We start from the raw sequence: 18,753 nt of genomic DNA, 5'->3' as shown, positions 1-18,753 counted from the left end.
TCCATTCTACCTTGTATTTTAATAGCAATGGAAAAATCAGGGCTATTAAGTTTGTTTTAAAAATTAAATTTAGAAGTTGTGAGAGAAAATCAATTGAATTAAACAAAATTTTAAATTAGCTTTAAAAGTTATACACACAACCCTAGAAACAAATACACAAACTAATTCTAAATGTCAAATAAAATGACTACATAAAGCATCTATGAAAATACCCTAAACTAACCAAGGACAAAAGGTGGCAAGAAGGTAGAAGATGATTAAAGAGCACTTGGAATGTAATGAAAAACACATAAAAGGTGTTTATGAAGAATGGTTTGATACTAATGATTTAATAATAACACAGTGGAAACATGTTTTCCTACATATACCATAAATGTGTAATAACCACGTCTTTCTACTTTATGTTCTTGGTCACTATCTCCCAAAACCAGCCAAAAGTATTCATGTCTTCAATCTTCTGAGGAAAATGGAGCATGGAAAATAAGATAAAGAAGCCCTCTACTGCTTTAAAAAAAAAAAAAAAAATCAAACTAAACATCAACTGCCTGGAATCTCTGTCAGGGATAAGGCAAGACATGTCACTAAGTAAATAAACACCAAAGAAATAAAAATTAATTTGGTTACTGTAATACCAGTAGTTTGTGGTTTTAACATGAAAAACTTCTTTGATTAAAGATTTGAAATTTGCTGCATCATCAAATCAGTGATCTGTTAGTACTATTTCCCCAGAGTTAATACTTAAGATCACATAATACTTTTATGACAAAAATAAAATGATAAAAAAATTATTAAGATGACTTACTTTCTTCTTTCTTGCTAATAATTGCAGGCAGGGTGTAAATCTAAAAAAATAAAGGATGTCAGTCAGTTACTTGGAGTTAATGACTCAGCACAAAAGATTAGCAAAGTGATGTTTGAACACGAATATGCAAAGAAGTGTCTTGATTTCAGGGTTCTACTGCTGTGTCCACAGTGCGATCTGTCCACCCTGTCAACCAATCTCCTCCCGGTGGTGAAGCAAACCCTGCCTCCCATTCTTTTCCATCCCTGGCTGTCCTGCCCTGCACAAAGTTCTACATTTTACGCATCTCGTATTCTTGCCCAACATGATGTACAATACACCTTCTTCAGGAAGTGTCTCATGATGGCTTTCATTCACTTGATTGCTTCTTCCTCAAATTATGTGCTTAGTGTTTTGTTCTCAATGTACACAGTCCTCACTTGTACGCTGCTGCGCTAACAAACTTCCTTAAATTTGCTATAGGTCAGGGTTTCTCAACTATTTGTGGTGGGCAGCCAAGTTTGCTTTTTTTAAAAAATCTGTCATTGACATGTTCATAAAATATAATAAAATTGAAATAGAAAGCAATACAGAATAGATGCAGAGCCCCAATTTTTTATTATTAAATTCAACAGACTTAAAATGATTTCTTCAAATAGCTGTACAGTTTTCTAGAGGCTTAATCATAATTTCTGTACTCATCTTATTGTGGACTGGGAATGCAGTTTGAGGGAGAGCCTCAAAGTCTGCAGATCATACTTTGTACAGCACTGTTGCTTCATGGGTACTTTGCTCAAGGTTGTTCAGAGGTTCTATGTCATCTAAAGAATGGTTCATTTTTAAATGATAGGAGGGGCCTCCTATTTATTGTGTGCTCACCACTCTACCGATCTAGTTCATTAAGAAAACAGTGATGAATAATTCAACTTTTTTACATAAGCCTCCCTAATATTTGTAAATAAATTATCATACCCAATATCAAAATCATTATTAGAAAAATGGGAATATGCATGGAGTGAAAAAATGTCAAGACACAGGCAGTTTTATCAAATTATACTTTTAAAAAATAGATTAAAGTATCAGTTCTGACCTTGATCACGATGGCTAGCACAGGCCTTGCAAAGATTGGGCATACAATAATTATTAACTGAATAAAATGATCTAATGAGTGCAGCCAAATTAATGATTATAAGTAATTTAAAAAAAAATAATTTTAAGGTTTTAAATTGGTCCTAGAAGCCCCTCTGAGAAACAAATTAGAAAGTTGTAGTTAAGTGCCAGTGAATAAGATAATAGTAAATGTATTCATTGCTCTGATTTGCTGTTTTAATATTTTCAATTACACTACAGACATATGAAAAGAATTTCAGACATTCTTAATAATTATGATAACAATAAAGCCTAAGTTATAGAATGTGTCATATCCTTACCGGTTCCTTCCCATCCATGGCTTCAAGCCAGAGTTTCCTATTAGCTTCTGAGAAGGCCTGTAACGTGATGATCCCATGCCTAATAAAAACAGGTATTTTATATATTCAATTTATTCCTGCTATACCTTTATACATTTACTACTTTTTAAATTCTTAGTTAACTATAAAGGTGAAATTTGACTTTAAAGAAAGGAAAGAGAAAAAAGAAATATATATAGAGAGAGAAAAAGTGAGAATAAAAAAAAGAAGAAAAAGAAAATGATCTACGGGTACCTTTCAGAAAAATCACTGAGGACACACACACACACAAATGTCTTTAATTCAAATGATCACAGGTAGTAAAATCATTAAGTGTTTTAGGTATAAGACTGTCTGAAAGAGGCTTGTTTTAAATTACTTCCCCTAATAGGACCAAATGGATGACAAAACTATACTTGCTACAGTTTAAAGCCATCTAAATATTCCACAATAAGACTGTCTGAAAGAGGCTTGTTTTAAATTACTTCCCCTAATAGGACCAAATGGATGACCAAACTATACTTGCTACAGTTTAAAGCCATCTAAATATTCCACAATATGAGAATGATTAAGTTTATGACCTGGATGTGGTATAATCTAGTTAACTAAAGCAATTACAATGAGGATATAGCAATATAAAAAGCCTCATACCATCACTAGTTGATAATTAAAACGATCCTAAAACCAAAGCGTTTATTTATACCATGATCACAATATTAAAATTAATTCATTTAAAAAACAATTCTCTCCCATACAGTCATTCTGAAATAATTACTTGAGGATGAACTTCAAGAGAGAAGGAGCAGAGGGAGGGAGTGAACCAATGTAAAGAAAAAAAAAATTCCATGGAAGCAAGTAATGAAACTTACAAAGGAATTAAACTACTTAAACAGGAAATTAGAGGACTCCGTGAAGAATATCAAGAAGAAAATTCCGTCATAAATACTATAAGATAAAAATTTGGAATGACTTAGAACTGATAATGAAAACTACATCTCTTCTGTGAACAAAAAGAACAGATTAGAATGATGGGAAAAGCAAAAACGAATATAAAGATCAAGGTGATTTGATGATGGAGAATTTAAGCCAGTTTAACAATACCAATAATAAAATTAATAATGACAATCAATATTTGTTGGTCATTTACTTTGTGTTCAGGCACTGTGTTATGTTTCATTTACTATCTCGTTTAATCGTTGCAACAACCCTTTGAGGTGGGAACTTATTATCCTTTTTTTACAGATGAGACAACTAAAGAACAGTTTAACAACATGCCCCAAGGTTATCTAACTAGAATGTGCTAAAATAAAACAAGAGAAAGAACTTGTTTGTATAATGTTAGTATTTGTCTACATAAAGAATCCAAGTCTCTACCATCAAACTACTAATACTAATAAGTTCAGCAAATATGCTAGATATGAGATTGATACATAAAAAAAAAAATTAATAGCCTTTCTATACACTAGTCTCAATTATTTAGCAAAAAAAAATTGTACTTGTGAAGAGTCCTATTCAAAATTGCAATAAAAAGAAGGTACCCAAGAATCAATCTAAAAAAAGAGATATGTGAAATCTTCAAGAAGAGCTCCTCTCTTCATCATTTAATTAATAACTTTAATGCAACTCCAGTCTAAATCCTAAAGGATTTTTTAAGAGAGGAGGGGAAACTAAATAAGCAGATCCTAAAAATTATAAGAACACGGGGCCAAAATAGCTAACACAATTTTAAAAAAGCATAAGAGTGGGGGTCCTTGCCCTAACAGACAGCTATAAGCTATAGTATGTGAGTATATAAAGTATGTCATCGTATATACAATATGCACACGTACACACACACACAATGAGCTAGAGTATTCAGAACGATATGATAGTAGTGCAGAGAAGAAACACAGGCCATAGGCTGTCCTGTTAGTGCAGCTGGTTAGAGCGCAGCCTTGTAACACCAAGGTCACGGGTTCGGATCCACATGCCAGCCACCAAAAACAAACAAACAAAAAACCAGAAGCAGAGAGGAAGAAGCATGCTCCTCTTATCTTCCTTCTACTTATATTGATACAGTAAAGGCGTAGAGCTAAAAAAATTACACTAAAAAACTCAGATGCATTATATTTATATCTCTCCCAACATCCTATGGCTAAGAATGACCAGAACCATGCTTTGCACCTGGTAGTCCTCTCAGAGGCATTGAACTTAGTTGGCTGAAGGAAGCTCATGGTATCCCCACCTGTGTCTTCCTGTTCCTTGGAAGCAAAGCCACCAGACTTCAAAAGTCTACAAAATAGCTGATGCTGGAGCCATGAAAAGTGCTGTCAGGTCCTTCATTGTGATGGGGACCTCAAGTCAACTACATACACTTTGCCCTAATACAGTTATATATACTGGTTTTCCAAATTCTTCGAGTAATACTGGCATTCTGTGTATGACTTGTTTTTTTGAAAGTATCATGCAATAAATATCTGTTGACTAAATATTTGAAAGAATGAAATAAACATGTATATTGTTTTTGGGAACAATTTTAAGGATGCTAGAGATGGGGGGAGAAAAAAGGGGAGTTTGGGAAGTGATAGGTCGGGCAAAGGGCATAAAGAAATATGACGATTTGTAAGAATGAATATGCTAATAATAAATTTAAAACAAAAAAAAGCCTGAAAAATAAATGTTTGTATGCTATTTCATGTTTAAACATAGAAACATAAAATATAAAGTGAAAAGAAAACCTCAAACCTTTCAACTACTTCTATGTCAAAGCAGAATCGTTTGTCAATTGAATCTGTCTTTCGTCGGATACAAGACTTTAATTTAAACATTTCCGGTGAGCTAGTAACAAGGCCATTCTGAAATACTACTTCTATGTCAAAGCAGAATCGTTTGTCAATTGAATCTGTCTTTCGTCGGATACAAGATTTTAATTTAAACATTTCCGGTGAGCTAGTAACAAGGCCATTCTGAAACGAGAAGGGACCACATTATTAACATGATGACAAAGTGAACTGAAACATGTTAAATACACGATGTAAACTGCCACATCAAAATGTTAACTTAGAGTACAGGTCATATATAAAGATCATAATCACACTTTTTTTTTTTACTAATATTAGCTGCCCAATTATAATAATCTAACCATTTACCAATAAATTAACTGAATATACATATATACATGTTTTATTTCAAAGAATTATGTGAAATCATTTTTTAAATTTTTACTGCATACCTGTGCAGTACCCTTTAACATATTTACTTACAATGTCCAATTAAACTATAATGTACCCTCTCTTAGAACTTCAGATTTAGAAAAGATATGAAATTATACAGTTCTGCAACATCACAACTGGATACACGGAATGCTTGTTAGGATACAACACTATTGCTTCTAATCAAATTCCCTACATTACTAAGAGGTTAGTACCCTGTGTGCGTCTGTCTTTGCATTAGAGCCCTATACAGTAGTATTAAATGATAGCTAGATCAAAGTCAAGAGAGCTACCAAAATAACAAAGTTCTAGTATGTACTTGCTATAATGCTATTGCTACCATACATACCATGTGATTGCTTTGCTGATAACCACTTGCTACTCTGCTACTAAAACTGAAACTCTTTGTACAGGATTTAACTTAGGCCCGATTCATAGGAATTCTCTTCTACATCTGAGATGCCAGTCTATTTTAAGGGGAAAGTTCACCCAACTTTGGTTAATTCTATCTTTGGTTGCCAATCTCATAGATTTATTAATAGAACTTTGGCTTGGTTTATTTACATGATTAACTCAATGAATGTCACATAAATTGAATTTTTGGCAATACCTACTATAGAGAGTAGAAACTAGGTGTGATTATGACACTTAATAACTTCTCATCGTGGTAGCAATCTAAGGTTTCTTTTTCTCTGGTACGGTCTACCTTTATTTAATGTCTTTCAGTTTGAATCATTAGCCTCTGATGAATGCCCAAGTACAATAAGTTTCAGCTGATGCATTTGAGTATATGTCTAAGTTAGGTCAACATTTACTTCTGCCACAATCTATACCACAAACTAGTTGGGTGAGTCACTTTCTGTTTTCTTTTTCTTTGGCAGCTGGCCGGTATGGGGATCTGAACCCTTGACTGAGGTGTTACAAGGCTGTGCTCTAACCAACTGAGCTAACTGGCCAGCCCTATTTTCTACTTTATTTCTTAATCTGTTAAATTAAAGCAGGACAAAACTATCTTTAGGATAGCTTCCAGCTCTAGGATTCTTAGATCATGACCTAATGATCTAATTCACAAGATCAACCATTTGCCATATTCATATCTTAACTCACAAAACAATTTTATACAACATGCAGTAAAGCTCCCTGCAGTATTTCCTTGAATAAAGCACAATGTGTTCTATACTGTTCACTAGCCATGCGAAACATTCAGTGACCAGTTTACTTCTGGGGTAAATGATCATCAGTTCGTTTCTTCTGAAAAATCTTGTGGGCCAGCACTTTGGTAAACAGTACACAGTGCAAAAGAGGAAATGGCACGCTGGGAACAAATGTAACCTCCCACAGAGGCCATCTGGGGGGAAAAATGCAGAATCCCTGGGCCTGGTCTAGCCACTGTCCCTTCCTGCACTGCTACCAATAAACAGCACAAGTAATTCTGCTGCTGGGGCTGTGAGATGACACCTCAGCAATCTATTGAAGGTTCCCCACATTTAACTCAACTGCTTATAAACATTTCAAAGCCAAGGTGATGGAAAACACTGGCCACTCTTTTTAGGTGTTAAGGTCAATAAAATGAGAGAAAACATTTTGACTTTTCAATTTTTAAAAATACGTACATATTACTAGAAAAGCACACATGATTTTTAAATTTCTATTACTTAAACAACAATCTTAGTTTTTAAAAAACAAAAACCAAAAATAACTCACCATTTTCCCACTGGATTTCATTTCTGAAACACTCATTGTAAATGTTTTACTTCCCTTATCGTATGTGCAATAATGTTTAATCCATGTAAAACCAAGTGGTCCTAATATAAGGAAACAAAAACATTCCAGATTTTGTTAATAAACGATACGATTTGTGCCTAAGTTTGTATATTTTCCAGTGCTATGATCCACAATTGAGCACCTCCATATACCATGCTAGCTCGGCACATTTCCTGTGAGTGAGAAAGGCCAGTATGGAGAGACAGTGGTACAGGACAGAGTGTCTTGGAATCAAAAAACTTTGTTTTACTTGCAACTCTGACATTGACTCTGTTAACTTACAAGTTACCTTAGATCTGAACTTCAGTTTTCTCATCTGTAAAAGTGGTATACTTGTACCCCATAGAGGCAGGAAGAATAAAAAATAATAGTCTGAGTTTACTAAAAATGGTCTCCTTACCCTTGTTCTCTAACCTCAAAACCATCGGAAATAATCCTGCTAAATATTTAGGCAGGTCATTTCACTCCTTGGTCCTCCCATAGCTTCTCACTTCACTCTGGATAAAAACCAGAGTCTATTATCCGCAAGGCCCCACCTGATCTGCCCCCTCTTCTTTTTCTCACCTCTCTGCTGCAGCTACACTGGCCCCTGCAGGGTCGTGACGACAGTGACTCCATTCCTACTCCAGGGCATCTGTACTCACTGTTTCCTCAGCCTGGACTACTTTCCCTTCAGAACCTGCATGACGTGCACTGTCACCTCCTGCAGGTCTTCTCCTAAATGCCACCTTCATAAGGTGATCTTTCCTGAGGTGATATCTTACATCTCAACACCCTCACTTTGATATTTCTTACTTCTCTTTCCTTACTTTCCTTTCTTCTTAGCAATCATCACTGTCTAAAATCTGATACATTTTGCTAATTTATCTTATTTACTGTCTGTCTCCTCCACGAGACTCTAAGGCTATATGACAGCAGAAACATGTGATGTTCAGTTGACAAGAATATTCTTAATTCTTAGAATGGGGCCAGGCATGCTATACAGTTGTTGCTCAATAAATGTTTAAAAATGAATGAAGGAGTGAATCATTCATCTTGCTCTAAGACTTTACTGACCTTGGAGTTATATCCTCTTACCACTAATCTGAAAAAAAAAACGAATTCAAATTACTCCTTAAAATGAAGAAAATTTCCACTATTTAAATTAAAAGAAACTTGTATATGTGTAATGTTCACTTTCTTTTTTCCCATAAATTCTGTGCAACCCTTTCCCACAGTACACCATGTTATCATCCAGTACTTTCCTTTAACAACTGGAGGCTGCTGCTTCACGGGGGAGCCAGACATATTGTATGTCCAATTTTTTCAAGACCAGTGTAGGAGACATTCAGTTTTCCCACAGGGAAGCCAGGTATCCTCCACCCCAATGTCATGGTGGGCGGAGTGAATTCAAAAGGTAGCTTGTTTTCTATATAGCTTCTCTATCCAGGGACCCATCCTCTGTTAACACCTCAATTTTTCTAGTAACAACTATGCACAATGTTATTGCTGGCTTGATTTCAGATTTCATACTTAAAAGCAAGCAATTAAAATGTTAAAAAAGCCCCTCTTGAGAAAGAGTGTTTCATGAGCCATTTAAATTTCTTTCTTTAACAATGGTGCCCTTGGAGTCAAGTTTAACTTTAATACTTAAGCCACTCCAGATTTTCAAATTTGGGGGTGCAGTTATATACTTTGTAATCACAAAGGATTATTGCAGTTAACTTCAGTTCCATTATGGGATCATTTCACACTATAAAGCTTGACAATACTTGTTGATAATTCTGTTACACACGATGTAAAATACCTAATATTTAAGTCTTAGAGATGATTAGTGGGAAGTGGCTGGATAGAAGTTCTCTCAGTGACTTTCTACTTAGGTAGCAATTTATAGAGCAATATCAGCTATAATTTTAAAATAAAGCTGCTGCAATGTTCTGATGACATTTTAAATGTAAGATGTTTTTTTCCTGCCTCCATCTGAAGTTCAGAACGTCTTGCATTTAATCTTCAAGTTTGCTGCACACACACAAGCTGCTTTCTTTGGAGTTGCCTGGCATGAGGCCAGGGCAGATGTTCTTAGGCAAGCAATTCTAAAGTCCCTAAAAGTGTCTGGGAAAATATAAATTTATTACAGCTGTAAAGTTGCAAAATAAAAGAAGTTTAATTATCTTACCCAGTAATTATCTGAGGTTGCTGAGATGAATATTTGAGGAGTGGGAGGGGAATTAACATTCACTGAATACCTACTAAGTGCCAACATTTTATCTAAGAACCTTTCAAGTCAGATGTTATAAAGAGTATTTTGCACATAAGAAAAGGGAGCCTATAAGCTGCAGATGGCAATGCTTTCTTCAATAGGGCATGTGATTGGACTTGTTCTTCTTAGAGGAATGATATTCTCAACAGTTGTTTTAAAAACTAAATGAGATAAATGTAAATTGCACAGAATAGTAAGAGCTTGTGGTAAGCACAGTATTATTATTAATGCCACCGCTGATAAGAGAGGCATTTTACATACATTATCTCTAATTCTTGCAATATCATTCTGAGATAGGTATAAATATCCCTCTTTTATAAATGAGGAGACTAAGCTCAGAAAACTGTAAGAGTCACACAGTTAATAGGTGACAGATGCAGAATTCCAACACAGGTTTGTCAGACTCTGGAACCCATGCTCTTCCTGGTTAAACTGAAGTGTACTAGAATGTGATTTACTGCATGCCTAGAGGTGGACAACACAGAAACCACGCATCCAGATATAGTGGAGCTCTGTGCCCAAACTACAACAATCTGCTTCTACCCACCCCCCCAATCCATCTCCATTTACCATTCAATTTACAGCCCTGATATTTACTATAGATCACTGGCTGTTAACTGTGTGAGTTTGTCTTTTAAATAAAACCCCTGAAGCTGAATTCCTTATCTCATTTCCTGTTTCCCACAGAACTTATTCATTCAGTGATAGCAAGCACACAATCAATTATCTTAGTGAACTGGTTAGATTTTCTTATTATAAATGCTTTCAAAGATTCCAAGTTGTAAGGAGCTTTGAATATTTGCCCCTCACATAGAAATAATTCCAAAAGCATATAAATCCACTCATTTTTCTTTTTTAAATTTCTAGGCCAGGGGAAATGGGGAGGATGAGTGGGAATAGACAGGAGGGAGGGATTATAATTGGACAAGAGAGAATTTTGAAAGTGGTGAATATGTTCATTTTGATGTTGGACTATGGTGATGGTTTCACAGGTGCATGCATATGACAAGATGACAAGACATCATCTTGCACATTTTAAAGAGGCACAATTATATGCCAGTTATACCTTAATAAAGCTCTAAAACTAATGTAGACAAATAAAGAGAAAATCAACATGGAAGAAGGCAACATCGAAAGAGAGTGTGTTAATAAAAAGAGAGGGAGAGTCCCTTGTGAGAGACTCCAATGTCAGGCACTGTGAAGGGGGTCTCACAACAGCGTCATGTAACCAAACAAGCTTTTAGAAGGATCCACTGGAAGCTCTGTAGAGGATGGATTGGAGGGTGAGCAAGACTAGAGGCACAGAGAGAGCAGTTAGGAGGTCTGGCCTGGGCTAAAATGATGGACATGGAGAGAAGGTGCAAGACAAAGGATATCAAGGAGAGAGATTCAACAGATTTGGCTGCAGGCCAGAGAGAGACTGGAGCAAAGGATTACCTTGAGCTCTGTAGCCTAGGAAGGTGGGTGGTGTCATTAAGAGAGAGTAAAAACCTCAGAGAAAAAGGTCAGTACCACAAAGGGCTTTATAACCAGTTCACAGTGACCCAGAGGAGAAGCCAGGTTATGTTAGAACAAAAGATACCAACATCAGGTAAATGCACAAAACACTGTGCTCAGTACACCCGTGTAACCCCCAAGTTATTAAACACCTGTGCTTCTCGACTGTTTGATCCAAATGTCCAATGGCTTGGGAACAGGTAAGCAAACCACAGTACTAGCCAATGAATGTACTACCAAGTAATGACTGAATATGATATATTTGAAGGTTATGTACACAATAATTTTGCTAGGTAATCCAAAGCTTTTTTTGTTTAGAATAAAATATCGTGTACCCACAAAAATTTAAGCAACTGTGTAACACCTGGAAAAGAACTCAAGCAATAAAATAATGGGTCCCAATGAATAAATATCCTGAGTTGCAAGGATGACACCTCCTCTACCAACTGCATGGCTGAAGAGCTCTCGCTCTTCAAATTGTTCCATTTGGCCAAATTCTTTATAAATACAAAATGTGAGCTCCTCTCAATGAAACCTCACACTGGGGCTCCAAACCTGAAAGTTATTTAAAACAAGTATTTGAAAGTTTCCTTAGAGTCCTAAGTGAAATCTCTATAGAAATCCCTATATATAAACCAATAAATCGGTCATTTTCCATGAGTTGGGGGTGAAAGCTATTTATTATGCTTTAATTATACAGTAGCTAAAAAGGTCGTTAAGATTTATCACTTTAAGATCTGAGACCAGCAAACTGGTCAAGGTAGATAGATGTAAGAGAGAAAAGCCTAGAACTCAGATCTCCTGAGCCAGCCTCCCTCTGCCATCTAGTCCATGCAGTAATAAATGTTTGCCAAGTCTCTGGGATCAAATCACTATTTTCTTGTATACTGCTATCAAACAAATGAACATCATCTGGGTATGTCAGATATAAAATGTATTGGCATTTTAATGACCATGTTACATATACGTCAAAAACCTTTTATGGTCACCCTGATATCTCTAGGCTTCCCCATCCCAAATCCTTTAACTAAAATAGTTTGCCAACCAGAACAACTTCATTATTCTATTGTCTACGGACACAGAAACTTTAAAGCAGTGCTACTCCATGTGGTATGTGAGTCTCAATATGTGAGAAGAGTACAGAAGGTATGAATAAGCATTTCAGAACTTTTACGGCAACTTGACATTGGTGCAAAATCCAAGTACGTGATTTTGTGTTTTACAAAGATGTTTTGGTCCATGATGGATTGCAAATAAAAACGACTATTTCTTCCCATAAACAGTATGAGAATGACGCTTTAGGGCATAACTGGTTTGACACAGAAAGTTAATTTAGTCCAAACAGTCAAACTCGATCCACTTAATGACAAGTAACATGTAGCTAGCACCCTGGTTACACAAGTTTGAATGGCTTTTTATTAATTTTGGTGAGAAAAACTTTCTTAGTTTGAGGCAATTACAGTAGTGCTCTACTGGGTCTGGTACTTATTTCCTAACCTCAGGAAGTACAGAGTTCCAATTTGACATTACGTACTTGCCAGTTTTCCTCCTGAAAACTGATGGAGCACAGAAGTAAATGAAATGATGCTGCTGGAGGAAAAAATGATGATCATAGTCACTGGGGTGATTCAGCCTGAAAAAGGCTCTGATTTTCAATTTTCCATGAAACTTTAAAATTGAGATTAGATATCGAAGTAAATGAAATGATGCTGCTGGAGGAAAAAATGATGATCATAGTCACTGGGGTGATTCATCCTGAAAAAGGCTCTGATTTTCAATTTTCCATGAAACTTTAAAATTGAGATTAGATATCACAATTAAATTCTAAAACGATGTTACTATAACATCAGTGAAGACTGTACATTTCAAGTGCAGCACATACCAACTTAGAGATCCTAATGGCAAAATGTGGAAAAACTTTCTCACTTTGGTAGTGGTGGTGGGAGAGCAGACTATTTTAAATATTATAAAGCTATAAGGAATTTCAGTCTTCCTACCTGAAGGAAGTAATACTAACCACATCACATCTCACAGAGACAAAATGTTAAGTCATAAGAGACATGAAGTTATGTCTTTGGGACTCACGTTTCTCCTGGACGTAAAGATAGCCTTCCATCGTCCACTGGCTGGGTGGTCTGTAGTCCTGGTTGGCAGATTTCATCCTCTGCATCAACCGCTCTACCTCTTGTCGAGTACTTTCAAAATTATTCCTTGTCTTAAGTAAACAGAAACAACAATTTCATTCATTGTTTCCTAAGAGGTTTAAGAAGCCTCCTGTCTAAAGTTTCAAAACTGCAAATGGTACGAAGGGTAACCTTGATTCTCAGCACCATTCACTACATCTGTGACCCTGAGATGTTGAGTCCTGTGCTCGAATTTTGAAGCTTTAGTGAAAACTATTCCGAATGACCTTCTGCAGGTTTCACTTTGAAACTCTCCGTGTGCGTGTGTGTGAGAGAGATTTTCTTCCTATTTTCACACTCTAACATTCTTACTTAGGGGGTAAACTATAGCATCAAAAAATACATAAGATTCATTAAATAGAGTTTTGAATTCCCTAATACCTAAGGTAAAAAGCAGATACAAATACGAAGACTTAATTTCTTTTGAGGGGGAAAAAACCCCCAAATTACATTCACATACTTTTGATATATGTGGCACTGAACAAATCATGAAAAAAGTTCACCACCATTATTCTAAAAAGCTTTTTTAGAAGAAACATCATATAGCTTGGCTTCCAGAAATACTAACATAATTTTTAAGAGTATATAAATTAACTCATAAAAATCAATAGGTTTCCCAGTTCTAACTTCTTCTGTTGCAAGAACTAGTTAACTCACTTTATAGTGAGTTTACTTAGCATACAGGAGACGTTAGGCTTTACTCTGAGAAAATCTCTTGCATTCAGGCCACATTACCTCAACAACAGGTATTCGAAAATATAAAAATCACCCCCACCTAACTCTAAGATCCTGTTATGGCCGATACTAAAAGAACTGATTCTCAAAGTAGATTACGAAAATTTTCTTGTCACTTTTGCTGTTTTTCTTTTTAAAACAAGAATCCAAATTTTTTCCAATTCCGTACTCTTCTCCTGTTCCCAAATCCCAGGGAACTTAATGTAACTGTATGTCTTTAATATGGAAATAAATCATAAAAATACTTTGGCTTTTATAATTTCCCTTTTAATATTTACTGAAAAAGTCCATATGCACTCCATGTTGAAAAACAATGGAATAGATTAAATGTGAAATCAATTCTGCTAGAAAATGTAAGTTAAATAAAAGCTAAAACTCAAAACACAAGTAGAATAAATCCAATTACATATTTCTCATGGCACACTCCAACTCTGTAGTTTTATTTACTGAACATCCCCACAATGGCAAGAAGCAGATAAGCAGGAAAACACAAACTTTTTATGGAAAATTAAGTGAAAGCTTTCCAAATTATTTTGGCTATAGAGAACTAGACAGTTGGGGTTCCAGTCACAGAAAAACCTCAACAATCAGGACCTTCATTATTTGTCAGGTTTGATAATACAGAAATGGGTTGGCCAAAGATTTTTTTTTAATTGTAAGTGCTGCTTAGCATTTGAAAAATCATGATTTGTATAACTATGCAATCAGAGATTAAAAGGACTGATAGCAACTTTATAAAACAAAAACTGATAGAAATAGGCTGTTTGTAAATAATTCTTATGCTTTAAAGCAGTTATTTTGAATGCTTCAAAACACATTCTACTTTATAATTTGAAAATAATATCAGATATATTATATAAAATTTCAGAGAGAGATGAGACCTTAGAGCATTAAAGTATCTTCATCTCACAAATACAGATAAGCTACCCTCTCTCAGAAAATAAGATTTTCCTAAGATCGGTCACCCAGTAATTTTTTCCCCAGGTTCACTGAGGCATAATTTACAGATAAAAATTATACATATTTAAGGTGTATGATGTGAAGTTTTGATGTACATATACATTGGGCAATGATTACTGTAGTCAAGTTAATTAACATATCCATCATCACACAGTTATTATTATTATTATTTTTTTGGTGGTGGAAACACTTAAGACCTACTCTTTTAACAAATTTCAAGTATGCAATGCAGTATTATTATTATATATATTTTTTGGACCAGTGAGGGGATCGCAACCCTTGGCACGGTGTTGTCAGCACCACGCTCAGCCAGTGAGCACACCGGCCATCCCTATATAGGATCCGAAGCTGTGGCCTCGGTGCTACCATGCGTGAGCCATGGGGCTGGATAGTCACCATGACCAGTGAGGGGATCGCAACCCTTGGCACGGTGTTGTCAGCACCACGCTCAGCCAGTGAGCTCACCGGCCATCCCTATATAGGATCCGAAGCTGTGGCCTCGGTGCTACCATGCGTGAGCCATGGGGCTGGATAGTCACCATGCTATACAAGAGATCTCTAGAACTTATTCATCCTGCCTCACCCAGTAAACTAACAAGAACACTGAATAAAGGCAAAAGTTTCCAAACTTCCAGGTGTCCACACTTTGGTAGTATTTATTTTTATAAAATTTTCTAGTATAAATTTTTCTAACCTAAGATTAGTTCTTTCTTGGCATACTTTCAACTAGCAACTAGAAAAAAAATTTTTAAATAAATTTATAAAGTGGCTTTTCTAATTTAGTAGATTATACTATAGCTAGACAAGTTTTTGAAAGATTCTAAGGCTTGACTTGGTTATAACTTAATTGTCAGGTGATTATCACATTCCCTAAGGAGAGGCAGTAAGAACAGGTATATAGTCTTACATTCTGCAAGTTGAACTGCAGCTGTTGCTTATATGGTGCAAATTCCTGGGCGAGTTCATATCCTTCGTGGTAAAAAGTAAATAAACCCTGAAGGAATGACAAAAGCTGCAAAGATAAAGAGATTAAAAGCAAACAAACAAACATGAAAACTTGTTTAAAAAAAGATAATTATCAAAGGTAAAATATCGAGGAAATTATATTTCATTCTAATTCTTCAAACTAAGAAATTTTCAGTCTTTTTGTTTGGAAAATTTTGTTGTCAGGCAATAAAATTATGGAGATAACACAGAAATCTCAAAAGCAAATTTTGTCTTCCTTTTTGGTAGTCAATGATTTAATTTTTGAGTCTCGTCATGGACAGCTGTCATGGTAACTACTCTACTATTCAAATGCATTGAAGAAATATCCAGAAGAGACCGCTAAGGGGCATAAAGACCTAAGCAGCATTGGTCCTACCTTTGAAGAGCTTCTAATCCAAAGGTTTACAGATGAGAAGTATCCAAGGAAAGGAGTAANCGGTGTTGTCAGCACCACGCTCAGCCAGTGAGCACACCGGCCATCCCTATATAGGATCCGAAGCTGTGGCCTCGGTGCTACCATGCGTGAGCCATGGGGCTGGATAGTCACCATGCTATACAAGAGATCTCTAGAACTTATTCATCCTGCCTCACCCAGTAAACTAACAAGAACACTGAATAAAGGCAAAAGTTTCCAAACTTCCAGGTGTCCACACTTTGGTAGTATTTATTTTTATAAAATTTTCTAGTATAAATTTTTCTAACCTAAGATTAGTTCTTTCTTGGCATACTTTCAACTAGCAACTAGAAAAAAAATTTTTAAATAAATTTATAAAGTGGCTTTTCTAATTTAGTAGATTATACTATAGCTAGACAAGTTTTTGAAAGATTCTAAGGCTTGACTTGGTTATAACTTAATTGTCAGGTGATTATCACATTCCCTAAGGAGAGGCAGTAAGAACAGGTATATAGTCTTACATTCTGCAAGTTGAACTGCAGCTGTTGCTTATATGGTGCAAATTCCTGGGCGAGTTCATATCCTTCGTGGTAAAAAGTAAATAAACCCTGAAGGAATGACAAAAGCTGCAAAGATAAAGAGATTAAAAGCAAACAAACAAACATGAAAACTTGTTTAAAAAAAGATAATTATCAAAGGTAAAATATCGAGGAAATTATATTTCATTCTAATTCTTCAAACTAAGAAATTTTCAGTCTTTTTGTTTGGAAAATTTTGTTGTCAGGCAATAAAATTATGGAGATAACACAGAAATCTCAAAAGCAAATTTTGTCTTCCTTTTTGGTAGTCAATGATTTAATTTTTGAGTCTCGTCATGGACAGCTGTCATGGTAACTACTCTACTATTCAAATGCATTGAAGAAATATCCAGAAGAGACCGCTAAGGGGCATAAAGACCTAAGCAGCATTGGTCCTACCTTTGAAGAGCTTCTAATCCAAAGGTTTACAGATGAGAAGTATCCAAGGAAAGGAGTAAGAATTTGGCCAGATGAAATGAAGAAAAGTATCACTAGGTGGCAGCACTGATGCAGGTACTGAATAGACATTTTAGCAAGGAGCGGGAAGAAGTCAAAGCAGAGGGAAGAACTGAGGAAAAATGTTGAATGGAACTAGCTAACATAGATTTTCCATGTCAGAGTTAGAGTAAAATCATTAGACAACTGCAATTTCTACAATCCGAGCCTTCTAATCTCAAATCCATGTGTGCTTAACGTATTATGTTTTATATGTAAAGTAAGACTGGCTCTCCATGGAATTACAGGACAGAGTTGTTCATATGGAATAAGTCATATTTGAAAAATAATCGATTTAAATTGTTTCACTTAATTGAGATTTTATTCCACAGACTTGTTCACTACCTTGATCTCTTCCACAAATTGTTCCCGCAATAAAGTTAAAAAATATATCTTAAAGGTGGCTTATAATATGTCTGTAACTTATTTTAAATTAAGAAGAAACACAGTTTGAAAACATTTTCACATGTGAATAACATCCCACCACTTCCTCTGCCTGGGAGGCAGGGAGGATTCAGCTAAGCACCAACTTGTATGTGTGCTATGACTTCCAGCAGATAAATACTGGTTCTATCAGAAAACAATGACCTAATGCTTTTCTTCTTATAAACAAGTCACTTGCAAACAAAATTATGTTCATTTCAGAAAGCACAGGTTTTCAAATTGTTTTTGTTACTATATTTTAAAAACTTCTCTTCTTTTGTTCAATAGTTCCTGACATTGTGCCAAAATGTATTTTTTGCCAATTTTATATTTCATACTCTCAGTTTTACATCAACTGATATTTACCATCAAAACTAAATATTCAATGGATTATCCTAAAATAATACTACAGTTTGTCAAATTATCCAATAAAATACATGGTCTGCCCGAATGCATATACTTTGGCCTAAGTAAACTGAACTGCAGATTAAACTCAGATTAAAATATACTTTTAATTAGAGTTTGGATATGTAGATTTAGAGCTTTTCAGAAATAAAATAAGAAACACTTTAGAAATATATAGATAACACTAGTCTTCTGAATATCCGAATGATATTTTATAAAGTTGTTAGAGGAGTATTGTTTCCTGTTTTACCATCTATAATTAGTCCACAATTACACTGTCTCATTGAAAACTGTATGCCATACAAAGCAGATGCTATTGTAAAATCACCATAATTACAAAAGTGAATTAAACTTACAAAGAAGACATTTTAATGACATCTGTGAGGACTTTTTCTATAAAACACCTAATCCCCTGAGATATACCTTTTCTAATATTCTGAGTTTTCAGAACATGGGGAAAAAAACAAAGCACACTGATGTTTCAGAAATATGAAGTAAACCATTAGTACCATACCTAGATCTCTCCTAAAAATTTTAACAAATGGTAAATTGTAATCTTTAGGCCACAGAAGTTCATGATACACACACACGCACACACACACACAAATTTTTAAAAATTTTTTATTGAATCATAATTGATTATACATATTTTTGTGGTTCAACGTTGACATGC

At 35.2% G+C, this 18,753-nt stretch overlaps 1 protein-coding gene across 1 annotated transcript in view; it reads right to left on the bottom strand.

The window, feature by feature from the left end:
- The window catches only part of ARHGAP42 (Rho GTPase activating protein 42), a gene marked incomplete at its 5' end in the record, with an annotated part of 90,790 nt that overhangs the window by 52,261 nt on the left and 19,776 nt on the right, over nucleotides 1–18,753 (bottom strand). The window contains 6 exons of the mRNA XM_008584632.1: nucleotides 803–842; nucleotides 2,212–2,290; nucleotides 4,954–5,063; nucleotides 7,125–7,225; nucleotides 13,006–13,135; nucleotides 16,701–16,805. Of these exons, the coding sequence (XP_008582854.1) occupies nucleotides 803–842; nucleotides 2,212–2,290; nucleotides 4,954–5,063; nucleotides 7,125–7,225; nucleotides 13,006–13,135; nucleotides 16,701–16,805 (565 nt within the window). The remainder of the gene's footprint in view (nucleotides 1–802; nucleotides 843–2,211; nucleotides 2,291–4,953; nucleotides 5,064–7,124; nucleotides 7,226–13,005; nucleotides 13,136–16,700; nucleotides 16,806–18,753) is intronic.

This window comes from Galeopterus variegatus, unplaced genomic scaffold (assembly GCF_000696425.1).
Source record: "Galeopterus variegatus unplaced genomic scaffold, G_variegatus-3.0.2 Scaffold3322, whole genome shotgun sequence".
In the NCBI taxonomy this organism is placed as follows: Eukaryota; Metazoa; Chordata; class Mammalia; order Dermoptera; family Cynocephalidae; genus Galeopterus; species Galeopterus variegatus.
The sequence above is the reverse complement of the archived record's forward strand: the minus strand, read 5'-3'. Positions and strand labels throughout refer to the sequence as shown.